This window comes from Aristolochia californica, unplaced genomic scaffold (assembly GCF_029961685.1).
Source record: "Aristolochia californica isolate CCGP_79_NKW_82.1479 unplaced genomic scaffold, dmAriCali1.0.hap1 SCAF_2, whole genome shotgun sequence".
Taxonomy (NCBI): Eukaryota; Viridiplantae; Streptophyta; class Magnoliopsida; order Piperales; family Aristolochiaceae; genus Aristolochia; species Aristolochia californica.
In genome coordinates, this window is record NW_027181881.1 from 1325490 (window position 1) to 1353473 (window position 27984).

Consider the following 27984-nt stretch of genomic DNA (forward strand, 5'->3'; position numbering starts at 1 on the left):
CCAACAAGCTATTGATAAGACCAAGCCTAGAACTGGGACACGTCTTCCCCAGACCTCCTTAAGTTTTTCGAGTTTCAACATGCTAGTTTGAGTTTCTCATGAAAAGACAGTAGCAGCCATGGTTTCCTAAGGGGGGGTTAGTGCACATGACTCAGGACATGATATTCAAGCGCATTACGCAGTTCATGTCCTGATGTCGTTAGGGGACGCCAAAATTCATGTCATGTACATGAATATACATGAACCAAGAGTTCATGTGTAAAGAGTAACGGGCGGAAAGTGCTTTCCGCCCGATTTTGAGAATCATCCACTTGATTCTCTCACGCGGGCTCTCTCTGGCTCGACCGTCTCTGTTTTTTTTTTTCATTTCGATCGTTTCATTCCCGCACACAGCGACTCTCGTTCCCGCAGCCTCTGTCGTCTCCGTGAAGCCCGAGCTCTCTGATCGTTCTCTCGTCTCCGCCGTCTCTCTCCGGTCTCCCTCTCTACTACCTCCGTCTCTCGCTGCGAGCGTCCTTCCGACATCCTTCCCCCTCTCTCGCTCGTTCTCCCTCTGAACCTCTCGCTCGTTTCTCCCTCTCTCTTATCCCTCTCGGCCTCCCGCTCTGTCTCTTCTCCCTCTTTTCCCCCTTGCGGCATCTCACGCCCTTCTCCCTCTCGCTCATATCTTTTCCCCCAAAATTCCCTCCGATTTCCTGCGATTTCCCCTAATTCAGTTTTGGTTTTCTTCGATTTTGATATTGGGCTTCGATTTCTAAATTTCCACTTCGATTCAGCATCGATTTTCCCGGTTCGGCTTTGATTTCAGTCGTCGGCTTCGATTTTCCCCAAATTTCAGAAGGTATGACTAAACCCTAATTATTTTTTCTGATTAAATGAGTGTTGTATTTGATTTAATTTTAGTTCCAGTGTCTAATTTGGGGTTATTTGTACATAATTGTGGGATTTAGTGTTACGGATTAGGGTCTAAAATTTTTATTAGGATTAGGGTTTAGTGTTTTTAGGGTTTGGTGCTTTGTATTTAGGGGTTAAGTTTTTAGGGTTAAGGATTTATGGTATTGTTAGGGTTTAGGTTCTGGAATTAGGGTTTAGGTTTTTTTTTCAATTTTTTTTAGCTAAGGTTTAATGGGTGATAGGGTTTAGGGTTTAGGGTTTGGGGCTTTTAGGGTTGTTAAGATCTAGGGTTTTTTGTTTAACTTCTAGAATTAGGGTTTGGGGTATAGGGTTTAGGAGGTTTTGGAGTTATGGGGTCTAGGGTTAGGCTTTAGTAGGTTTGGGAGGTATGGGGTCTAGGGTTAGGGTTTAGGAGGTTTTGGAGGTATGGGGTTAGGGTTTAGGAGGTTTTGGAGCTATGGGTCTAGGGTTAGGGTTTAGGAGGTTTTGGAGCTATGGGGTCTAGGGTTAGGGTTTAGGAGGTTTTGGAGCTATGGGGTCTAGGGTTAGGGTTTAGGGTCTAGGGTTTTTAAGGTTCTCAATTACGGTTTACAGTGTTTAGTCCAATTCAAACAAGGTTGAGTCGCCTACACGGGCGTCCATTAGCCAACGAAACCCGACCCCCATCACTGACGAGGTACAGTTCGTAGTGACTGTGAAGTCATATGGGGCTCTACCAGGGGTGTTCGGTGAATTTGGACTTGATGTGTGTGTGTGTGTGTGTTTGCATTGTTTTGCATCTCAAGTGGAAATAGTTGATTAGTTTTGGAATGTTTTAGAATGTTGTTTACAAATTTTGAAGTGCTATGGAATGTTTTTGCCATGTGGTGAGGAGATTCGGGTGTTATAAATATCCACCACATGGTATTTTCTTATTTGTGGTTTTTGTTTCGTGACGGGTAATGGTAGTCTGATAAAGTTTTTTCCACGAGGACAATCTCGGATTTAGATTGAATATGGCTGCAAGAAAACAACCAAGTGGTCGACCATATGACTTTTGGAGCTTTGAAGAAGACAACAAAATGCTCGATCTTTTAGTCGAGCAGGTATATATGGGGAACAAGTTGCCCAATGGTGTTTGGAAGCACGAGGTATATACGGAATGTGTCAGTAAGTTCAATGAAGACGCTGTCAATAAAAAAACTATTGAGCAGCTTAAGAATCGAACAAGATCATGGAAGAAAACATACCAAACGGTAACGAGCTGTCTCAACACTAGTGGGTTCGGTTGGGATGCAACCACACAACGAGTTACTGCATGTCATTCTGTATGGCAAGACTACATTAAGGTCAGTAAATCATGATATATTGTAAAACAGTTTGTATTGTTTCGCATTACTAAGAATGATGTTTTATTCTTGTAGGAGCATAAAGAGGCTGAGAAGTATAGACAACAAGGTTGCCCCCTTTACGACAAATTGGCTATTGTAGTCGGAAACACAATAGCCGTAGGGAATGGTAGTACAACTCCTATAGATCTATGTGATGAAATTATCCATGATGAGTCGGCTCCTATCCCGATGGATGAGCTCGACAATGTTGACATAGTTATGGGAACTCCACTGCAATTCAATAGTGGAAATGATTCGACAGCGGATCAATCTTGTGGAACTAAAGGGCCATCTTCACGTCGTCGTAGAAAGAGAAGCGAATTGCCCACTGAAGACAATAGACAATTAATTGATGTAGTTGGCAAGATCGCTGATGCTATGAAATCTGTTATGGAGTATAAGGAACGCGATGTCGAAGAACCTTGGGTCAATGCCCTCATGGAAATTCCGGACCTGTCAGAGGCACTGAAGTATGGCGCTCCTGAATGGATAAATACGCCAGGTAAGAGGACCCTATTTTTAAAAATGACAGTGGCGGAGCGGGTTAGGTGGCTTAATTATTGTGCAAACAAGTAATTGTAATGCGTTTTAAGTACAATATCTTTTTTGAGAAGATTGTTATGTATTAAAGACGATGTTTGAATTATAACGTTGTTAGACTTATCAGTACGGTTAAAGTTTCTATTTTATATGTTTGTTGTCTTAATATATTATGTGGATAATATGGTGGATGAGTATTGATGTGAATATGATTATTGAGTTTGGATAAATAGGTTATGATTAAAGATTAGCTATTATTTTTGTTTATGACTATTTAGAAGTTTAAATTTGCAGATTCTCGTGGATATTATGACAGAAGAAGATATGGATGTAATTATGATTGGATTGGCATGTATGATTGTCGTCATAGTAAAATACTATCTATGCCCTAGTAACAGAGGTGTACCACATTCTTATGGGATGAATGGTCCGTTGTATTTGCAAAAGGCCTTAGATAAATCTCCTGTTAAATTTCGAAAAGTTTACAGGATGAATCAAACTGTATTTCACAAATTGGCAACAATACTTAATACCAGAGGGTTTTTATCAGCGACAAAGACCATCTCAGTGGAAGAACAACTTGCCTATTTCCTCCTAACTGTTGGTCAACAACAAGCCTATAGTGTCACAGCAGAGATGTTTGATAGATCGAATTGGTCCATAAGTAAATATTTCAACAAGGTGTTGGATGCTATCTTCAAACTTCACTCTGATTATATCAAACAGCCTTCAGAACGCACACACTCGAGGATTTTAAACAATTCAATATTTTATCCATACTTCAAGGTAACATCACTTGCCCTCTATTTAGATTACTATACAAATTTAGTCAATACTAATGGCCCCGCTTATATAATTAGGATTGTATTGGGGCTATTGATGGAACGCATATCAAAGCAAACATCCCGCTTGAAGAACAACCAAGGTTTTGGAACAGAAAGGGTTATCTCTCACAAAATGTGATGGCAGCATGTACATTCGACATGCAATTCACTTATGTACTAGCTGGATGGGAGGGATCAGCAGCTGATTCTCGTGTACTGAAGGACGCATTGACTCGTCGAAATAGACTATTTGTACCTGAAGGTAAATAATATATTTTATGCAGTAATATTTTATCTATTTTATCTTTAATCATTTAATGTAGAAAATATTTGGTATTGTAGGTAAATATTATCTAGTCGATGCTGGTTATGCAAATGTACGAGGATTTTTGGCTCCATATCGAGGAACTCGATATCATTTGCAAGAATTTGGAGATAATATTCCTAAGAATGAAAAAGAATTATTCAATCGAAGACACTCGTCTTTGCGGAATACTATTGAGAGAACTTTTGGTGCTTTAAAAGCTCGATTTCAAATATTAAAAGGTGCTCCTCCATTTTCCTTTAAGGTGCAGACAAAAATTGTCGTTGCTTGTTGCATATTGCACAATTATATACGTACAGAGGATTACAATGATATATTTAATTTGGAAGATGATGATTCGGATGATGAGTTTGGTGGAGGAGGTGATGGGGTTCAATTACGTGCAACGGACGATACAGACAGCGATGATAGCGATGGTCTTGTGGAAGAGGATACCCAAGTAACAAGCTTTCGGAGGCAGCGTGCATTAGAATCCACAAGAGCCGCACAATTTCGAGATGACATAGCGACTTGCATGTGGAATGATAACTGATGAGTGTATCTTTTATTGTATTTGAACATGTGTTGTTCTTATGTACTAAACTTGTAATTTGATGATTTTAATGCTAATCACGAACTGCTTGTTACAATAAAACTCTATTAAATTAGTAATAAAGTTGTATATTTATTTATATATTATATTTATTAAATTTTATTACTATATTAAACTAGATATTTAAGTCTGATAAATAAAATATAATTACAATATGTATTTGATCAATTGATTAATTTTAATTTTTTGGAAATATATTATCAATTAATACTACGCATATTTCGTTTTTAATATAATAATTCTTTATTTACTCATTATATTTATTTTTTATTTATTGTATTATATTAGTGATTTAATAGTGGTAATATTACGTACAAATATATAGTTTATTAAAATTATGATTAAATCAATTTTTCCTCTTAAAACATTTATTTTTAGACTATATTATAATTAATCATGTACGTATTTCATTGCTTCACATAATTACTGTATTAATGCACAATAACATATCTAATTCAATTAATAAATATATTAATATATTTTAATTATACATTAAATAAGTTACTCGTATAGTAATAATGATGGTTTTACCCAATTTAGGGTTCAAGGATTATGTTGTAATTATAAGTGTACTGTACAGGGTTAGGGATTCTCTTATTTTTTATGTTTTTCTAATTAGTGGGCACTATTCACTGGAAACTGTTTTCCTGTACATGAGGCGTCAACACTAACACAAATTCTTACCTGATCTTCATGTATATGACATGACATGATCTTCATGTTGGACATGACTTGATCTTCAAGAATCCAGTTTGGGGCACTAACCCCCCCTAACTCAGACTCGGGATTTGATTCGACCCATGTGAAATCTGGATCAAGCTGCCTTAGTCTGAGGGTGCACAGGAAATGCAAACGGTGAGTCGTAGCTCCTGACCAGATAGATCCGCCCCCTTGTAAATCTATTTGATTCGATTATAGTCACTCTGGTTAACTTGGCAAGTCACTCTGGTTAACTTGGCAAGTCACATTGCTATAATAGCAGAGGGAGTTCAGATCATTAGATACTACATTTGAACATTGAGACCATAAATTTTACAAAGACTGTGGCTCTTCATGGCTGGTATATCCCGTGAACCTTGTTTGAAGGGACTCTCTTTTCCGCAGTGTAAATGGGAGAGAAGTTAAATTCTTACTTACCAGATAAGTATATCCAGCGTATTCAAAATGTAGTGCGAAATGTTTCCAGAGGAAGTTCTGAAATTTGTCGAATTTGATCCTGAGTTTGCCTTGATGATTTAGTAGATTCAAGCAAATGACCGAGCAAACAGCGGAACCTGGCCAAGGCTTCGCTTTTTCTTCTTCCAGCGCTTTTCTTTTGCAGAAAAACCAAGAAGGAAAAGGTAGAGCTCCCAATGGCTCAGAAAAAAAGTGAATCACGAGCAGGAAAGTCTGTCGGCACATCCTACCATCTCTGGTTCAAGGGAGGTATTTTTTAGCTCCCATGGATTTTCTCTCTAAGAGGATCTCCTACTTAAAAGGGTAAGTGGGGATGGTTACTGGTTACACTCCTTTTTCCTGCTCTACTTGAAAGGTGAACCCTTCTCTGCATTTATGATTTGAACTCTAAATTGGGTACCTTTGTGATGGTGTTTTTATCTTAGGCTTCTTATCCATTTTTGAAGTTCACATTCTTGATCATTCATTTTTGTAATTTTAATTTTTTTTGTCTACAGTTTGCAACAACAGAGTGAGAAGGAAATGAGTTTACACTATCTGTGTAATTCGAAGTATCCCTTGCTGGACTGTTCACTGAAAAATGTAAGAAAACGCTTATATTTTAAAAACTCTTCGTGTACTCGCCTTGTGGCTGTCGTTATTTAATTACTCTTTTGTTCGCTTTCTGCCTTTCTCCCTCGATAGACTTTGCCGGCTGGTGGGTCGGTACAGAGTTGCAGTCCCCAGCCCCAGTCCTCACTCCACAGTCTACAGACAGAGAAAAGAAAAGAAGCTGTACGGCCGTGACCAAGACAAAAAATAATCATCTCCTCCGGATGAGGTCGCAAAACGTATCGTTCCAACATGTCATTTACATTATTATGTCGGCTTCTGCCCGAGCAAGCAAACAATCAAAACTCGTTTTCACTCCCCTTCGTCCCCCACCCATGCCCAACGTCCGCTCGGTCGCCTTCCTCCGTTTCGTCTTCTTTCAGGACTTTCTTCGAACACTTTCTCTGCCTCCTTTGAACGACAAATATTTTAGTCCATTTTAATCCGCTCGTTCTCCCATAGTCAAGGCGCCGATCACGAGAGAGCACTCCAATGCCCACGTCTGTGGGCCCTACACCCGACTGGGCAGTCCAGTCGGAATGGGCCTGAAGTGCGAGGAAAATTGGAGGGTTCCAGTGACAGGCACGACGATTTGATTAGTGAAGAATCCGATTTGGTGGAGGGCCCAATGGTAGGAGGAGGGCCCACGGGAGGAAGAAATAATTTCGTCAACTGTAGCCAAAAGAAGCCAAAATGTTTGTTAGAATGGAAGATTGCTCGGGTGCCCGAGTGGCGACGGGGAGAAAAAACGGGCTAAAAAAGGTGAAACGTTTGAATTTTCTGTCGACCGCGGCCTTCCTCTGGCAATTATTCAGTCCCCGGAACTGCTCTCTCGCTCCTTTTTTTCGAGCTTTCTCTGGTCAAGCGTGGAAAAATAAAGGCACCGTTGCAGACGGCAGATCCTGGTCACTCCTCTTAAAAGTGGGTCGTTTTTTATGCAAAAAGAAGGCAAAAATCTCTTCGGCGAATCACGAGAAAGACTCCAAATGCACCTTTTTTAATCATTTCTTTCTTTCTTTCCCTCTGCCATTGACTGATTGATTCCCGCTTATATATAGGGAATTCGTGTCTGTCTGTTTGAGCAAACATCAACCACTCGCAGCCATGGAGTGCGGCATCAATCAGTTCGCATTTTCTCTGGGTTGGGATCTTCACCCGTTTGGAGTTTTCAACGCGGATTTGTCTCTTGGTACTTGGAATCTTCCTTACTGTATTTTTTTTTTTTTAATTCTGGACGAGATTGCTGTACTAATCGATTGTTTTCTGGTTTTAGTTTTGCAGAATACGCCATTGTTGGACTCGGACTCGACCAGTGGATACCTTCAGGATGCTATAACTGAATGGAGCAATCCTTGCAAGCGTAGAAGGGTGCAGTTGTACCAAGATGATCAAGCGGTGGATGACCCAGATGATTTTCTTCAAGTAAATTTGTTCTCCGTGGTTGAAAATAAGATTATATGGTTTTCTTTGAGTTTCTTATGTGGTGTAGCTCTTATGATTCTCTTTTTTTTTTTCTTTCCTGTCAGAGCTGTTGGAATCTGAACTACTCAGAAGATGCACTTGCGAATTATAGTATACTTCCAGGTAATTTAGAAGCTACCGATTAGGAAAATGTATCTGTTTGTCCTGATTGACCCAACCATTTGGTTTGTTTATGTGCTTTAATTAAATTACCATTTATGAAAATACTAAATGTAATCCGAAGGTTTTGGTCTCTGAAACGAAATTTAGAGATCACCGAGTTGAAGCAGCTATTGCATGGTGAAAAAAAGATGAAACTTTTTTTACACTAATTTACCTCTCGTAATATAAGCTTCTTGAGTTCATGTTGATCTCTCTCTTTTGCGCATATATGAAAGTTTGCAAGGTTAATCTTTCTCCCTTGATATCTCTCTTTAATGAATCCACTCTTCCCACTCATGTTATTAAAAATAAAGTTTGTAAGATTAACCACAGCAAAGCTCTGGTGTGTTTTAAGCATCAGTTATGCTTCTCTGAGCTTTTCATAATCTCCTCCAATTCGTATGGTTAGTTTAAGATTACAGTCTGAAACTAACCCTGCTCATTAATTGCTCCATGGCTATCGAAATCAATAACCTTTCCGTACTGTTCGAAACACAGATGACTCTCTAGACTCCTCCATCGGCAGCATAATTAACGTCAAAACGCCGATTAAAGCGGCGACGACGAAGATAGAAGCAGAAGAGGCAACACCTGAACGAGAGAACTTTTCCTGCTCATCTTCTTCCAAAAAGAGCTCGCTGACGGGGGATAAAGACGAAAAATCACAGTCAACAGATTCAGTAGACCCACTATTATCTTCTGGTCAGTACTGTTCGCTTTCATCAAACCACTGCTGTTACTGAAAATTTTCCCCATCAGCTGACGAGTTTCTTATGTCGTCTCCACAGCAAACCCTGATCGTCGTCGAAAGAAGATCGTATACCCATTTGCGTGGGTGAAGCCAGGAGGGGCGGAGGGAGACGTGACCCTTAACGAGATAAACGCACGTATTCTTCGTCGTCCAAACCGACCGGTCCGGCACCCTATCGGGGAATTCGCCTGCCTGCCGTTCTACTCTCCCGACGGCCATGGCCTCTCTGGGAAGTCCGTGGTGGCCCTCACTAGAGTTCACACGCAAGGCAATGGCACCATCACCATTGTCAGGACAAGAGGTTGAACAATCTACAGTTCTGTGATAGTGTGGTTTATGTGAATATATGTAGAGAGAATAATCAATAACGAGTGTTTCAGTTTGTGATCAGTTGTGCATCTGCAAGCATGGATGTAATCCGTAAGACGTTCCTGAGCTGCTATTTTTACTGTAAATTTTTTTTTGGCAGAGTTGCGATGAGATGTTTATTGGGGTTGGTCCACTACGATTACTGAAGATTCTTCTTCACAGGAATTTGAGATTATTTCTGAAAGAAATGGGACAGTGACCCACCACATTAGTTGTCCGGCGTAGACAAATTCAAGAGAACAGGAGAATGGACCTCGGAAGATCAGCTCTATCTGAGAAAAGACCCTTTTTCAAACATCATCTGTTAAAAGTTTGAGCTCTGATTCTTCTCGAGGCAGGGGTGGGCCTTGCTCATATTGAGTTTTATAATTTAATATATACCAGATGTTGCTACTATGTGTCTTCGAAAGTTTTCTTTTCAGGTCTCAACTGCCAGCTGATTTTAATTTAATCTCTAATGGATCACTCCCTTCCACTCAGCTCGACCAGGTTGCGTGCCAAGCAGGAAACTGAGCCACGATACAGGGTGCAGAAAGAAATATAGAATGGCTCTGAAACATGAAGTCCATCTTTGGGTCGTCGTTGTCCCACCTGAACTGAAACCCATACCGAGTTTACGAAAACATTCATCTGTAATGGAATTCGAAAAACAAACGAACTCTTTCATTACCTAATCAATTGGGTGCAGGTCTCAGTTTCTGGACTGGGGGCAGCCATGACTGTAAGGAATGCTCCAGACTTATTTTTACAGCTGCAGCCGTACCAGCACTAGAGGAAGGACGTACACGTGCGAATAGTAGCAGAACAGAACTCAGAAGTCAGAGCTCAGAAGAGTGCGTGGCGGGGTGACAGATTTCCTCGATTCGTCTTCTTCTGCCCCCGCCTGATCTCGTGAGACGTGTTAATGGAGAAGATGCCAGTGGCACGTGGGATGAGGGGATGATAGGCTCCTCTCCTGCTGCAAAAATGGGAATCACAAAAGCACCCTCTCCGCTGTCTTTTCGCTGCTCTTTTTGTCACTGGAATCGCGACGCAAGCTTTCCTCAGATTCTTCTACTTGTGGAGCTGGCCAATGTCCTTTTTTTTTTCCGCTTCTGAGCTCGATCTTTATTCAGGTAGTCAGAGCCCCCACCTCTTGTTACCGGATCTTCTTCTTCTTCTTCCATGTCATCAGCATCTCTGGTTCGCCATGCACCGAGTTCTACTTGGGACGATTTAGCTACAAAATGGGAGAGTAGACAACAGGGAAGAAGACGGAGGAAAGAAAAGAGTAAAGAAGTGTAACATTGGATCTACCATGTATAGAATCCAATGTTAAAATTCCAACAAATCATTTAACTCGAAGGATGACTGGTTGAATTAATTGCCGGTTGATCAAAAGGCTCCTTCCCCTCGTAGCAGAGAGTTACATGGGAGGTAGCTACCCCTCCCATTTGTAAATAAGGGTTCTTTGCCAGTAGTGCTGATGGAGGCTGGGCAGGGTGTTTTAATTGGTCTGATCCGATCGATCAATTGGGTTCTAATTAATTCTCGATAGAGTAGTTTAAATTTAGTCTGGTCCGATCAAGTCTAATAACATTAATGATTTCTATTCAAGCTCTCCTAGGTACAATCTGGGGCAGGAATTGACTCAGATGAAAGACAAACAAGCAACCATTCTGGATCCAAATATGAGAAGCATACAAGGATCATTAGGAGGTAAACGATTGATCTCGGATATGCTTAATTAACTCTTCCTAAAAGCATCGAGCATATGATACAAGGCAACAAAATTCAGTTCCACATTACCTCTAGGGTTTACATATATGCGAGAGAACTGTACACAGGCTACAAATGAAATATTAAGCATCATACATTGATGTCGTCCTGCAAGAGAATCTCATAAATGTCAGTCCTCAAATGCAGTTCTTTATCGCGCATTACTTCTTGGAGATCTGACAGTTCCTTGGCACTCAAAACAGTGTGCAATTTTAAAAATCCATCAAGCCAAAGCTTTTTCGACCTGTGAGTCAGAAAAAAAGCAGTACCATGAGAAGGCAAAAAGAGAATGATGTAACTCGGCACCAATGCGAGGAGAGAATGGTCGGCAGTTACATGAGATAAGTTTTACAATGCCCTGAAGCATCTAGTTGAAATTCCTTAGATGTTTCAGTCTGCTTACCATGGGCAGGCATGGACAGCTCTATAAAAAATTCTTCTGGCAGCAGAAAGGTTGCCCAAGTGAATCTCAAATGCAAGGTAGCACCGCCACAAAATTACAGACTTCTGCAACTTATCATCTGCTAGTGCTCTTTCAAACAACGCATGGATTCTGTGATATGATCCAGACTTCTCCAACTCAAGCGAGAGTGCAAATAGCCAAACTATGAGAGAGGGCTTCCTGCATATAGAATTTATATATATTCCTTGTCACTGGAATGTGTATCATGGCAGGAAAAGTTGAGAGTATAAATAGATGAAATTTAAGCAAACAGGACACCACTAACAACTGTCAAGCAAACAGGAAACAGCATAGGGCTTCACAAAAATATTGACGACACTATAGCTCACATACAAAAGGCAGATATGTAACAAAGGCAATGTCTAGAATCCGAGGAAGAGAAAAAAGGCAATGTCTAGAATCCGAGGAAGAGAAAAAAGGAAATGTCTAGAATCCAAGTAAGAGAAAAAAGGCAATATCTATGTCATTATTGATAATACCAATCAGCGTTAGAAAAAATGAGTAATATAGGCAAAACAAATCACGTTCAAACACTTGTAATCTAAATGGAAATTTCATTCGGTAGAGAAAACACTAACAAACTTTATCACTTTCATTTAGTGGTACAATAATTTTCAATGATTGAAAAGTTTTTCCTTTCCTAATCCGGAGAAAGCAAAAGGATAGAAATTCATTAGCATAAACCTCATTACCAACTAAAAGCATAAGGCCATCATTTTCCTGGCTAGTAACAAAGTATGTAGCGCATGATCTCATAAGCAATGATACTTCAACTAGTTGTATTAAATCTTGATAATGCAGTTACCAAAAGGTGCAACTGCCTGAAACATTAGATAAGCCTATCACAAACAGATATGTCATTCAGGAGTAGCTTAGATCAATCAACCATTGATGTTGCTATCATCATGTTAGCCAACATTTGCCCCACAGATGCATAAATTACCGCTCGAGGACTAGTACTCCTGTCCTGTGATTCTACGTCTCTGTAGCCCATTTATTTGAGTGGGAATCAAGGATACAGCCTTTTCAGCCAAATCAATGTTTCGTTTAGGACTCTGCTTTATGAGCTCCTAATATCTGCTGAAGCACTGTTTCTTTTTTGGAACAACTCCAACAAAGCAATAGATAAGTAAAGAGATATAAGTTTCCATGTCCAATTTATAAGAGGGAAAGGAGGTTAACTCAGTTCCAAGGCAATCATGGTTACACCCAACTTTTCTTTCTTAGAAAAGTCACACTATTTACAAGAATGTCATTTACTTCATTAAATTTACAACAATGCCATTATCTCTATCATATTATTGAAAAGTAATAATAATAAGAAAAATCGCAAATGAATATTAATCCTCAATACAGGGGACAAGAAGTTAATGTAGAATAAGAAAGAAACCAAATCTTGACTCGTTCAATTCAAATTTCATGGTTAAGTTAAGAATTGGATACACCTAGCTAATATAGACTTAGGTCCATACTCCTTTTTTCCAATAAAGAAACTTAAATGTGACATAACTGTTTGAAAACCAGTCCGGGGCATTTTGGTAATTTCCCCTCGTTAGTAGATTTATTTTTCTATATAATCTTGTTCCTCATGTTGAATTATATCTATGGTTCTGAACATAAGACATATAGACAGGGAGATATAAGGAGATAAGGCATGTGTGTTTAAGTAGGGCATTTTTGTAATTTATGAAGTCTCACTTGATTAAATAGAGAGGGGGTCGTGCTCTTATTTTGAGCTTTTCTCAACTCTCTCCTCTCTTCTACTTCTCAATCTTCAATTTTCACAATAACCATGCAAAATTAAAAAAAAAAATACTGCACCATTCAGGAAACAATCAGTCCTTCGTAATCAAATCACTTTCAGAAATTGATATTGCAACACTCATATCAAAATCACCTGAATACAAATGGCAGAATAGACCATACCTGTTACAGTACTCATCAAGAATCTGACGAAGTTTGTTTGGTACAATATAAGGATAACCCATTCTAACAAAAGTGCCAAACATACGAGGGCTGTAAGGGTACAACTGCAACCCATGTACAATCCTGTCCCATGCTTTTGAAAATTTTGATCGCTTAATGTTCTTCTGAAGCATTTCAATGTAGCAATTGAACAATGATTCCATTTGAGAACTCCCACGTCTCCTCTCTGAGGTCAAATAGAAAAATTTAGCAATGACTGATCAGACAAAATAATATTTCATGGAATCAAATATATTCAGCTCAAAAAAATATATTTAGCTCACTCAACATATGACTGCTTTAAGTACTTTCACCTAGTTCCAACAAGTTTAAATGACTCTCTCTTTCTTGTACAGTGGACAAAAATAAAATAAAATATCATAAAAACAAGAAAATCTGAAGGATGCCTAGATTCAAGGGGAAGGAGCTTCCAACAAGATGCTGTTAGATTAGCAAGGAGGAGAAATCCAGGCAGTTGGAGTCTGAAACAGATACCACAGCTTGAGGCAGACCAGCCTCCAAGTTATCCTTGAGGAGGAAAGACCACCTTAGAAGCCAGTCTCTATCTCTGCATCTGTCATTCACATGTCAATCCAGCATAGCCAACACCAACCCTCTCATAAAAGCATCCATTCCACCATTCTATCATTTAAGAAGAAACATTCTAGAAACAAGTGGAACCATATTTATTCTTTATACTTGTGTTTGAATTGGTTTCACATTGAGTTGCACGTTATAATAGTCCTTAAATTTCATTAGTTCGAATTAATTCGGTTGCTACTATTTTTAAGAATATATCATTCTTAATTGCAACACTTGCCAGAAATTGAGGAGCACAAAGCTAATCATGTAAGAAGGCAGAGGCACCAATCCAGTTATAGCAGATTGAGGAAGAAGGATTCCAGTTCAATGAGTAGGCATGGCACTAAGCAAGATTTTGGAGTAACCTGAAATGCCATATGATAAACAAGAAAGAGGAAGAGAGGGGACAACAAAATGAATAGGCATGACCTGAGAGATGTGGCATATCCCATTCACAAGAAACTAATACCAGTCTTTGTTTATTCCCTCACTTAAAATTCACTCAATTGTATCAGACTAAGGAAATTGAAAGCAGTGAGTTGTTTCACCCAAATAAGACTAGCACCCAGCACCTTTCCACCACTGCAAATGACACAGCATGGTGTATAAACTTGACAACAGCAGGAATGACCAATAATACTTTTCTTTAACTTAGTCTGACCAATAAACATTGAACACAGGTTTGGCAAGCACATACTGGTGGCTTAACGCCAGAGATTCTCTGAGACAATAACATATGGAGTAACCACCGCCAATCTCAAGTTCAATTAAAATTTCCAAGTAACTAGTGCAATATAATTATAACGCCAGGCAACGATGCACCATAAGACAGGTGAGGATCATGATACCCTTCTGCAATGATTCTGGTGAAAAAAGAAGAATATCCAAGATTGAATTTTATTCCTCCTTATGAGCAAACTATTTGTGTGATCAGGATTTGCACACAACCGAAATTAATAACATGATTATGCAAATAAACATCAAAGAGAGTACAAATAACAAGGTGTTCCACTCTTCAACAAAGCATAAAAAGTGTATATGTAAACTCAAAATAAAAAATACCTTAAAACTGTACTGCTGCAAAATGTGAAGGCTTTAAATTACCTGGGAGCACCTTGGAGAAAGCTTCCTCAAAAATAGCTAGACCAGCACCCCATCCAGTGGTCAAATCTTCAAATAGACAAGCAGAGCAAATAAGAGCAATTGCTTGGTCCTTTATATCACCATGTGTCCATGCAGTATATGTGGATTTAATCTGTTCCCTGAATCCTTGGCGGGCTCTTAACACCTGTAGACTTGAAGGTTGGGACTGAAAAGTACTATATTTTGCTCCACTTCCTAAGCAGGAAAGAATGTGAACTGCACGAACAGGAGAGGGGTTCCGATCACTGTCGGACTCACAAGCAGCAACCTCCACTTCAGAATACCAAAAATACAATAGGGGCACAATTGGCACATTTGTTCGAAGATCCTGCTCCATTAACTCAGAAAAGTAAATATCAAATTTCATTATAGACAAGGAAAATACAAGAAGAAAGGCCCCAACGCATTTTGAGGTACCTACTGATTTATCTACATCCTGATCTAGTCTGAACATGAAAATGTTTCAAAAATAATTTAGCACCAACTGTTAAAGGAAATAAACATAAAAAATAAAATGCAGGATAACAGTTTTATCACGGGTAATTTCCAAGCATGTCCCTCTTATATGCCATGTTTCCAAATATAGCCATTCTAAATAGAGTATCACCAGATACATTCCTCCAAATTAAACTTACTGAACATTCTATATTAATTAATTAAATAATTATTATACTAATAATTAATTTATTAAATTAAATAGTGGGGTAGGAGGTCTCCATATCCTCCATCAGAAATGAAAGAGAGGGGACGCATAATCAATTATATTTCTTTGTTAATAATATTGAAATAATAGAAGCGTAATCAAAGGTATTAAAAACATCTCAGTCACCAAGACGGTAAAGTAACTGGTCTGATTGATCGCCAATTGACCCAGATGCCATTATAATGACTTTTTAACTCAAATATAAATATCTAAAAAAATCGGGGTGGGCCTTTCTCCTGATCTGCCATCAGATAAGAGGAAGGAGAGGGCTCCCTCTACTGTATAATGACAAGGAAGGTAGAAGACCTTCCCCATCATCTCCATAACCAAGGGACAGGGACGGCAGCCTTCCTCCCCCTCTCCCTCTCTGATTTTACAGAAAGGGGGTAAGAACAGAGAGACTGCTTCCCCAATCCCCCCACCCCCCAAATTTCATATGCGGGAGAGGAGCTCCTGCACTCCCTCCCCCCTCCCGTCTCCAAGTCCTGTGAGGAAGGCAACCCAACTGACTGGGCCAAATCAATCAGTTGAATCAGCAAACTTGAGCCTAGTCCTCTAGGTTCTGACAAATTTAGGTCTCACCAAGTTATGACCCGTAGAAGGTACTGAGTCCAGTTGAATCCATTTCAACCAGACAGTCTGTCCAGGTTTCATTTCAATTAACACTTTCTTTTGTTTGAAATGATGCTGATTTCAATTAACACTTAATGGTTCTATTTCCTCCCACTAAAAGGGAGGCCATATTTGTTCACCAAAATTTTAATCACAAGACCATATGTGCTGCATATAGGTGACTGTATATGAAATTATGGCATCTAAGAGAGTTGTATTTGGAAGTTAACCTTTTATATGGTTAAATAAGAATAGTGGATGTTCCTACTATTTACAGACAAGAAATGATCGACAGCCAAATTTCTCAGCTGAGCAAGCTTAACTCTGATACCAGTTCAAAGAATAATAGACAATTTACATTCAGTAGCTGTTTTCTAAAGACAGCAAGAACGGATTTTAATTTTTGTCCAATAAGCTTTTGTTGTTTACATGACAATATGCTGTTCTTCACCTATTATTAACAACTGGGTAGTGAGAAGGCAAATTATAAATACTGCACCAAGTTTGCAAAACAAAAATAAGTGACAATAATCTTTTCATATTTTCCCATGATAGTTGTCACATTAAAACATGAACGCAAATCACTGAGAGACATGAAAAGAATTAACTTTAAGTGATGCACTAAGAAAATATCAATATGTGGAATGTTCTAATATAATAAGCTGAACCTTACCATAGGAAGACCTTCAACAGAAGTCAATGCCATATCAAACACCTTCCTTGCAAGATCAAGATTTCCATGGGCAGCTTCAAATCTTGCATAAACCCCACAAAGTAGTATATCCTACCAAAATAAATGTTCTCAATTCTTTGCTAATGCACCAAATTCACAAACACAAGCAGGTGAGAATAGCATTTCAAAATCCACAGTTATCAGACAAAAAGAACGAATCATATATTAAAAAGAAAAAATGAATCAGAAAACTTCCTGTTGATAACTCTTACTGCAAAGCTATGGAGTCAAACAAGTCTTATAAATGATTTAATTAATATATACTCACAAATGTTGACAGAGAAGTCCAGTGTATTTATTTTAGAAACAGAGCAAGAAAAGATCCGCACCTGGCGATCACTTTTTAAAAGAGACTTTGCCAATGCTCGTGATGGGGTGACAGAAGCAGTACATGACTTCATTTTTGTAGCAAATAACTCTTCTGCAGCAAGAAGGGCTTCTTCTAGGATATAGTTACGAGGGAAGACATTCAAGCAAAGCCAGATTGTGTTTCTTAGGAATTTCATGATCGTTGTCTGGCTAGATACACTGTTCAACCTGCCCAAGAGTGATTCCAAGGTGAGATTACTTGAGCTCTTACTCTTCTGACATATCACTTCATGCACTTTCCTTAACTCTTCCAAGATCGAATCTGGAAATATCTCCCAGCTGAGGTTGTTTTCTTTCCAACTTGGACTATTAGTGCACAAACTGCGAAAGGACACAAGTATATAAAAGAACAGTACTTCATTGCAACACAGTAAAGAACAGCTGATGTAGCAAGTCTCATCCAAACACACTATCATTAAACATGCAGCCACAATGCCTGTAGCCAGAGAAGCCCCATACCATTTCTAGACAAGTGATAATCAATTCATAGATAGACCTACCAAGAATCGAGTTAAAGTACTAGGGCTACAAATGGATCGGGTTGATCCACAATCCAAACTGCCCTCAAACCCCAAAACCTGAAACTGCCCTCAAACCCCAAAACCTGATCCAATCCATAAATAAGTGGATCGGATTAGTATGTGGGTCAAAAATGTTGATACACACTTAATATGGATCAATATCCGAACCGATCCACAAATTAAAGTGGATTCAATTGGATCTAAAAACTGTAAACCTGACAGGATCCACAAGTAATATTTTTTTTTGAGAGGGGCGTGGCGCGATTCAAAATCGCTACCTGACGCACTTAATGTAAACAGAATACCAGTAGACCAAACGGCCTTAAGTGATCCACAAGTATAATAATTTATACATAACTTGATAGTTAATATTATATTATTATATGATCAAGTAACTTATATTAAACTATTCAACTTAGGAATTTTGTTCCTTAGAGCTAAACTATATAATCATTTTTTGATACTGACTGAATGACTCTGATTGTTTCGGTTTCACCATCTTTGCCATCCTCAAGTGAACATGTGACATCAAATTCACAACCTAGCCTACCAAATACACAATCTACACCACCTCAATTACAAATACTATCAATAAAAAACAGTTCTAACGTTTGGGGACATTTTTTTTTATATAAGAAGAAAATATCTCTTATATTTACAGGTATTGAAATAGTGTTTACTCTTGTAAACTGAGGAACAACACAACACACTTGAGTAATCATATTAAAAAGTGTAAACTGAGAAAGTACAGTGAGTGGTGGCAATCTATCATTTTGTATTAATTGGGCAAATCAATTGATAAATTATTTCTATCACACACTAGCTGAAAAAATAAATCATAAAAAATGTATTCTAATTCGCAGTATGATCTGCCCCAATCCACATGGAAACAGATCATGTAGATTACAAAGTCAACCAACACAATCAGCAAGATCCATGGTGGTGAACAAAAAAAATTAATTAACCTGGCCATATTCAATCAGCAATACTGTGTGGGTCAATTTTTTTAAACCTAGTCTGCAATGGGTCTCATGTGGATCATGAGATACCCCAACCCATTTGCAGTCCTAAGTAAAACTATTCATAACCTCATATCTCCTGTGAATTTGTTCTCATTCCAAAATTACAAGTACAGAACAAAATCTTACATTGAGATATAAAAATAGAGAGTTTATTCTATGCTACAGCAGCAGACTACCATGATCAAGAACTGCAGGCATCGAGAGAGGATAGTGACAGTGAACATAAAATTGTCTCCAAAACCATTCATGTTCTGAAACTTTTGAGTATTTCAAATATATACAAGAACTAGCTGAAACCAGAAAAGTCTGCTAATTATTAAGAGTGCAAATGCAATGTAGAACAAGAATTTTTATTTTTTTTAAGAGAAAAAAGGTGAAATTTTACTCCAAAGCCAAGATACAAAGTAGAGTTAAGACATAGAAGAATATATATAAATACACCCTTATAAAACATATTCTAGTGTCTGTAAAAAACTTCTACAATTTTTCTCTCATGGCTTAACTTAATATTACTTAATGTATACTTCCACAAAAGATGAACCAAAAGGAGACATAAGAAAACTAGTGAAAACTTTAAAAATAATTTTAGAATAAGAGGGAAAAAATAAAAAATCATAAACACAAGTACTCATCAGCTCGAAGAGCTTGGATCAAGTGTATTTGGGTCTTCTTAGGAGCATCCAACAGGTCAGACATCAAATGTGGAATCCACCTCATAGATAATCATATAAGGAAAGGACAATTAAAGAACATGAAATGAATAAGTCAATTATGACAGCCAGGTTAAGGCCAGATTAAAAACTGTCCACATCTGACAAGTTGACTCGGGAGATTGATCATAGATGTAATATGAACATTTCACGTAATCATGTATCAAACCTCAAACATCTATTTCAGGACCTGACCATTCTGAGGACAAAATGTTGCCTATTGGAAGATGGTTCAAATTCAACGACCCAGAAATTGTAAAAAGGCCAGGTCATGTCCCATATCACTAAAAGCTATTGAATGATGTTCACTCTCACCAACCTAACCAACCCAAAAAACAGATGCAAGGTCATCCGATTAAAAGAACACAGTTACAAGAATCCAAAAGAATAACTTTCCGTTTTTGCTTTTCTTATTGACCTAAAACTTGTGAATTTGATCAAAGAGCAATTAAAGCAATAAAAAAAGAATGAGTGTCAGCTTATATTAACTGCATACAGACCCTATGGAAACCCTGCCGCCAAAGAACTCAATGAATTGTGACAGTAAGAAGAAACGAGCCTCCTCAGAGCATAGAGAGAACAGGTACTCACTAACATCTTCAAATAATATAACCCTTGAGAGTTGTTCATCCCCCTGTATGGCAGGATTGTCATTAGCAGCAGAACCCCCTGTTGTGTAATAACAAAACCCAGTTAAGCTCATAGCTGAGAATGAAATGGAAATAGAATAACATATTTCTTTTCTATGTAAACTGCTAAATGTAGTGTAAGGGGTAGTTTGGTCATTTCACATAGTCTGTATATTTCAGTGTGAGTTTCATCATATTCAGTATGTTCAGAATAATATATGGTCCAAGTTTCATGTTGTTTGGAGGTTTAGTTATGAAGGTATAAGGAGTTACATGTAAGAGGGGTAAATTAGCATTCTCTCTAAACACACTTAAGTGATAAAACGAAAGATGGGGCTCGATTTTTTCCCCATCGACAGCCGACTTCCACTCTCTTCCAGCGACTTCCGTCTTCCTTCTCTCTTCTCTCATACCCTTTTTCCTCATAATTTCACATGGTATCAATAGCACTAAGGCCCTGGTTTCAAGTCTGTGAAGTGCTCCTTCCTCCTCTTTTTGAATCCAGCATTTTTTCAGAGAAAGGAATGTCAGGTTTTAGCATTGATTGAAGGTCAGAGCTGATTTTTTTATCTTTCTTTTCTGCCATAACCTTAGGGTTGACAGTTCCTACTGCCTATTGAGCAGTTCTCTGTCTGATAAGTGCCCCAAGAGGGTTGCTTACTTGGGAATCTCCCATCTCCAGTGTACACAAATCACCAAACCAGTGCCTGTGTCACCTCCAGGAAGGCTGACATCAGCCTAGATTTACCAATTTTGGTACTTTTTTGGCTGAAGTTACTTCTATTCTAAGCTTTATGTGTTCATTTGTGACTGTTTAACAAAACCCTAGTTCTGCATAGCGGGGCCCCCACAGTTTGTGCAGGTTATAGTTGGAATAAAGCTATTGATTGTTCCTTGTACCTATGGCTGATTCTGGTGAAATAATTACTCCCTCAAGAGAATTTGAGGGCTCTAAAAGGAAAGATACAATCTTAATTACTACAGAAAGGTTGAATTGATACAAATATTTGGTCAAAATTTGATTGTATTTACTTCAACTAGAAGAAAATCTAAATTTATCAGAGATGATCCTCCAGTCCCCCTTACAAATGATTGGGAAGCAAAGGACAATCAATTCATGACCTGGTTTAATATCATGGATTCGAGGTTGAGAAATCAAATCACAAACCATGAAACAGCCAAGGAAATGTGGGTGTTATTGGAATCATTATATGTGTAGGAGAGTAATTTGTCTCGTGTCTATGAGATTTATGCTGAACTCTTCAGCCTTAAGCGAGGTAAAAGAACAATCACTGATTATTACAATTAACAACAAGTATTGTGCAAGAAATCAGCATGTTCCATCCTTTCACTACTGATCAAAAGGAACTTCGAAAGCAATAAGGGCAACTACATCTTGAAAAAAATTTAGATGGATCAGGGCCAGATTTTGATTGGGTCAGGACTCAGATGATGCTCCATCACTCTCTACAACCTTTAACAAAGTTATGTGGGTAGAGATCACAATTATGTCCAAAGGAAGCAAAGATAATTGAAGTGTTAATGCAGTTTCACTTAATACCTTTGGTCAGTCAGAATTTGTTGAGGCCGTGGAGAAGTGTTAGAGGCAAAGAGAAAGATGGTTTAGGTAGAGGATGAGGTCGAAGTGATGGTAAAGGTGATGGAAAGTATGTTCATTTTGGATGCACAAATCATCTCTGATAAGTGTTTGAGTAAGTTAGGCTAGCCCACTTGGGCCAACTCTTTGGTTCATGACAGCACTAAGCCCTAGGCTGGACTTGTGGTTGCTATTTTACCGGAAGCCCCTGATGAATTGCAACAACTTGCCCAATTCATTGCTTAGTTGACCTCAACTCCTTCCTTAGCATCTATACTCAGCCTCCACTTCCTATAGCTATCGTTACAAGTTCAGGTATGTATGCCTTATATGTGTGTCCTATGTCTTCCTGGGCAATTGACTCAAGAGCTTCTACTCATATGTCAGATATGTCTGATTTGAAGGAGTGTTCTACCGTTAAGCACGTTACACTTGCTGAAGGGTTTGTTCAGGGAATGAATAATATTACAACTACCCATTCACGTATCTTAAATTTGTGTAGTTCGTTTGGAAATTTTTCCTTAATATGTTATTTTTTAGTCAACTCAAGAGTATATGAATTGTTCAGTAACTTTCAATCGCTCTCATTGTGTGTTTCAAGATGTCATGATGAGGAGGATAATTAGTTCCTCGCGTAAGAGAGGAAGACTATACCACCTAGAAGGCTCTCCACAATTGTCTTTACCTACCCTTCATTCTGCAGTTTCTCCTTTCTAGTGGCATCTAAGACTAAGTCATCCTTCTCAAGCGAAGTTAATCAAACTATTTTCTACATTTCGTTCCAGTTTATCATTTCAATATGAATCTTGCCAACTGAGCAAACACCATTGGAATAACTTTCGTTTGAGTCAAACAAAGTGTAGCAAGTTGTTTGAGATTGTTCATTTTGATGTATGGGGACTGTATCCAATTTCAAGTGCTATCGTATACAAGCATTTTGTTTCTTTCATTGATGACTTTAGTTGCACTACTTTTGATGTATTTAAATTTTTTTATAATGAAATCAAAACCCAATTTGATGCATCTCTCCCTATCTTTCTATTGACAATGGATTAGAATTTATGAATCACAAGATGTTGCATTTTGTCAACACCATAGTATTGTTCATTAGTCATCACTTCACAACAAAATGGAGTGGTTGAACGTCAAAATCGGCATCTGTTAGAAGTGGCATGCACAATGCTCATTCACATGCATGTTTCTAAATCATCTATGGTCCAAGTTTCATGTTGTTTGGAGGTCTAGTTATGAAGATATAAGGAATCACATGTAAGAGGGGCAAATTAGTCATTGTCTCTCTAATGTATTCCACAAATTTTCTGTATATATACATCCACACAACAAATGCATATAGCTACATATCTTGCATGCATACGAGATGTCTACAACTTATACAGTTGCACTTGGTAGAAGCAACTGTTTGATGACCATAAATTGGTGATGATAAATAGGGTCCACCATCTATAGAGAGGGTTAGAGCCTCAAGACCATAAGTAAATATAAGAGAGATGGGGCTCATTTTTTTCCCACTCGAGAGCTGATTACTCTCTCTTCCAACAACTTCCCTTTTTCCCGTCTTCCTTCTCTCTTCTCTCATACCCTTTTTCCTCATAATTTCACATAAACTATAAGCTTTTGTTGAGAATAAGCTTCTCAAGAACTGAAGAGGTATATAGCCTCCAAGGGTTACTAAACCAACTCAATATGGTGCATAAACAAAGAAAGAACCAGATATGACTAGGCATGGAATGATAGAACAAGGCCTTCTCAGTCTCTCTACCCACCCTTTAGATAAAGAAGCATAGTCTCTCCACCCACCCTTTAAATAAAGAAGCAAGCACAGGATCCAAAAGAAGCTTCACTAAGGCTTTTAGCTAATAGGGCTGCCTTGGATATTTAAGAGACATATTTTCTTAATGTTTAACATATAGGAGGGACTTGAGCATCGTCATTAGACATCTATTAAGCTATGTCATGGTTGGCTACATGAGCCATCTTCTTCCGTTCGACATTTTACCCTTCAAGCACCAAAATGATGCAGTAGTTTTCTATAAAGCAAAAGAAAGATTTTATTAAGAGGATCCAAGAGAGGAAAGATACAACTGATCATCAATAAGGATTATATACCATAAATTAATTAAAAAAATGTATAGTTTAAAAGAATATCAGTAAAGAAAAAAGAAGAGAGAGACAAGTAAGCACCAGAGTTTTGACGCACTGGCATCCACTGCTCAGCATCCCTCTGTGTCTCTTCTTCTGACCATCTTGTCCACATCAATGGATCTTTAACCTCACTATCAGTCTCAGCATCAACACTTATACCCAGCTTTTTCAACAAAGTTTCAACATCCTCTTCCTGCTTCATTTCCTCCTCAAATTCTTCTTCTCCAGCTTTCTCATGTTCACCATCAACTTCTCTTGATGTATCTGCTCCCTTTTCAATTACAGTCTTTTTGAGTGGTTCTGACCACCCAGTCCACCCACCCTCTTCATTATCTTGTGACGATTCCTCAGCAATGATCTTCTGCCTACTTTCCTCCTCTTTCTCAAGCCATTTGGACCACCCAAGCGCTCCATCTTCCCCAATTCTTGCACCATCACTGTTCCAAAAATGCTCAAACAGCCTCTGTTTACTCTGCTCAGTGAGGAGTAAAGAAGGGCAAAATAAATTGTACTCAATCTCAGCTTGGAATAACCCAGTAGCCAGCTCTTTGTAGCCACTTTGCCATTCAAATCTGCAAAGACTGACAAAAATATCAACCAAGCCCAGTTCTTGTTGAACAAGATGAGGGTCGGGTTTCTGTTCCCTGTACGTTTGATTCGCCTGCATCATGGAAAAAAAATTAAAAACAATAAGAGCTGTCAGTGCCTAGGAACGAACACCATTAGTGTCTCCATTGAAAACTAAAATTTTCAAAATAGGCAAGGTGCATAAACTCACAACAACAAGGAATTTGGTCAATGAAAATAGATAACCTGCCTAAGCAGCTTGGTGCAAGCAGCAGAGAGAGCCTGGATACCATAGGCATAAAGCTTCCTCATTTGAGACACCTTAAATCTGGAGAAATCTCCTTGACAAACCTGCAAAAATTCTTTCCACAACTTACAACTGCCAGAGTTTTGCACAAGAATCTTTTCCCATCTTTCCATAAGGACCTCAACATTGTCCCTACCCTGACAAGCTTTTAGCAGATTAAGCAGTAAATCTTCATTTTCAGGATTAAGCTCAACAGCCTTTTCCAGTATACTTATCTTCTTCTCCATTGTCTGTAAACGAGCTGCTTTTTGTGGTTGCCTGGCTGCCACCCTGTCCTGAGGTTTGCCAATTTTAATTCTCATCAATAAACTCACAATCTTGAGAAACAACATTGCAAATGCGAGATCAATACATTTTTTTTCACAAGGGCAAGTAATGCACAATATGAAAAAAATAAAAATAACTTTCAATATCCTACCAACCTTTTCCCCTTGTTTTGGGAGATCTTTTTTATTTTTCCTTTTCTTTTTCTTTTCCATAATACCTTGCCATTTTCAAAAAACCTCTCTGTGTGTGTATATATACATACATACATACATAATATCTCTATATATGTATAATGTAGTACAATGAATCACTGTCAGAGTTGCCTTCGCCACACAAAACTGTAGTAAATGTTAAAAAAGGATGAATTATCTTCAGATGATGTACTTCTAAGGAAAAGAAGTAAAGCTTTGGCTCTCATCCATAACAAGGCACAAGAGCTGTGTTTATCATTCTGCAAAAAAAAAAAAAAAATAGCAATCTATTTCTAAGTGGTTTTATGATACACCAAGAATACAACAACCTAACTTGAGAAATATGCTCCAAACCCACACTACACTTAACAAGTTGGATAGTACAACAAAAGTTTGGCACTTCCAGCTTTTTTGACCCAATCCCAAATTGACTTGAATGAACCTATCAATCATATAGAAGTTACTGATCGATGTGAGCAAACTCAAAGGTCAACTCCTTGATAACCCTATCTAATCATCATCTCCAAATTTCTCTATACACATACCAGATCTAAAGAAAATGTGTGGCTTTCCCAGGCTGTATTCTCTGTTGAAAGGTACTATATCATATTTAAATAGTGATATATTTGATATTCACTATGATTTTAATTTCAGAAATTCACTGACAGTAGGATGTTCACTTTCAAAAGTGTTAAAGAAATAAATGCATTTCAAAGAATCTGGCTGATTTAACATCAATGGACATGTCTGTTCTCTTCTCCACGTAAACATGAATATTTGTTGATCCATAACTGGAACAATACGATTCTATCCAGAACATCATCAAACTAATAACCATCCAACACAAAAAAAAAAAAAAACTGCTATTTTTTTAATGGGAAAACATACCTGAAATTCAGCAAAAGCTAGCCAAACTTTCTCATCATGGGGAAATTCCCTAGACATCTTGTTAAACTCCTTTGTTTTGCGAAGAACTTCATCTTCCCAGGATTCCTCCAGTTCTATATTCAACGATGTTTCAGGGGTTCCGGTCTGACCAAAAGGGATGAATACCTCAGGGATTGCTGCAAACTCATTCACAGAGGTTACCCGCAAATGCTTAAAGCCCTTATGACGTTCCAAGGCCACATACTTTGCAGAGTAGTACCGACCGGCTTCCCGCAGTTTTCCATCCAAGGAATCACCATCTCCATCAGAATCAGCGGCTAAATCCCTTTTTCTCCACTGACTAAATACCTGGAAATATGACCCAGATGTGTTTGTCTGATTGCAAAGCCGGTAACGTGCAACATCCATCCTGCATTTTTTTTCATATATGTTGTGAGCACATACATTCCATATCAAATCTCTATGATGCCAGTGTAGGTCAGCAGATGATTTTAGTGAATAGAACATCCATTCTGCATTTTTGTTTTCATACATGTTGTGAGCACACAAATAAGTTACATATCCAACCTCCGTGATGCTAGTGTAGGTCAACAGATGAATTTAGTGAATAGTTGCCAAATGGAATTCGAAACTTTTGAACAAGTTTAAAGTTTTAACTTTTTCAAAACTGCATTTACTACTTTGCTAGTCCTAGCTAAGTGAAACCGTGGGAAAAGAAAGAAATAAAATACTAACAGAAAGTGAATTTTAGCTAAAAGTAGACTGGAACCAAGTGACAAAACAAAACATGCTATAATATAGACTAATGATCTACTATCATAATTAAGGGAATCAACTTATAGTTATCTCCATATCTAGCTACAACTAAATTTTTGAAAATAAGAAGAAAATACAACACAAGGACGTCCCGGCTACGGACATCAGTAAACATACGAATGACACGTCTTATTTAGATACCCCATTTATTGTACGAAAGTCCTAAGTCGTAAAACAGTTTGCAGAAAGGAATTGTTAACGCATTTTGAAGAATTTCGTTTCTGGAATCACTTCAATAGTGTTGAACCAACACATCTCAGCGATAGAATATAGACGTTTATAAAAGAATTTCCAAAAAAACTGGTATATCAGTTTTCAGAATAGATAAAAACACTAGAAATGCTAGTTTGGTATAACTAATTTTCCAGCATGAAACATAACAATCATCACACTCCAAAAAACTTAGTATGCAAAAAGTGTAAGGATGAACTGTCAAACCTGTAAAGACATCCAAAGGCCAAATTATCACGATCCCCCTTGGTATCAAAGTAATAATCTTTTGCGCTTTTACCACCGGACCGCGCCCAAATGTCAACCCTAGATTTCCGTGAAACTCCGCTCTCAACTTCACGTTCCCTGTACTTCTCTCTCCGGCTTGTCTTTTTCTTCTTCTTACGTCTCTTTTCATCCTCCCGGTCCGAGGAAGACGATTCGAGCAACACGTATGCAGGTTGTTTACGCGGTACAGCTTCCTCCTCGGCCAAGTCGCTCCCGACATCGACCGCCGCGTCATTTTGAACTACTGAGGCATGAATTGTGGATATGTCCGCCGTGAAACTGGAATTGGATAGCCACTGAGAAGAATTGAAATTATCCAGGTTAGAAGAATCGGCGGCAGGAAAGAGAGGAAACAACGAGGGCCTCGGCTCTTTCTCTTCCTCTTCCTCTCCTCGAGCGTTGTCACCGCTCGCTTCTTCCATTTT

At 38.3% G+C, this 27984-nt stretch overlaps 2 protein-coding genes across 2 annotated transcripts; one reads left to right on the forward strand and one right to left on the reverse strand.

The window, feature by feature from the left end:
• The first annotated feature begins 7416 nt into the window (after positions 1-7416).
• Positions 7417-9174, forward strand: LOC137956551 (uncharacterized). Its single transcript, XM_068804094.1, has 5 exons — positions 7417-7501; positions 7586-7734; positions 7839-7896; positions 8434-8637; positions 8724-9174. Exons 1-5 carry the CDS (start codon positions 7417-7419, stop codon positions 8990-8992), a joined length of 765 nt encoding a protein of 254 aa, XP_068660195.1. The 3' UTR covers positions 8993-9174.
• Positions 9175-10678: 1504 nt separating this feature from the next.
• Positions 10679-27981, reverse strand: LOC137956305 (uncharacterized). Its single transcript, XM_068803750.1, has 11 exons — positions 27500-27981; positions 26246-26654; positions 24839-25174; positions 24065-24686; positions 20137-20305; positions 17344-17704; positions 16955-17065; positions 14928-15294; positions 13203-13428; positions 11217-11435; positions 10679-11057 (listed from the first exon to the last, which is right to left on the reverse strand). Exons 1-11 carry the CDS (start codon positions 27979-27981, stop codon positions 10904-10906), a joined length of 3456 nt encoding a protein of 1151 aa, XP_068659851.1. The 3' UTR covers positions 10679-10903.
• Between the last annotated feature and the right edge of the window lie 3 nt (positions 27982-27984).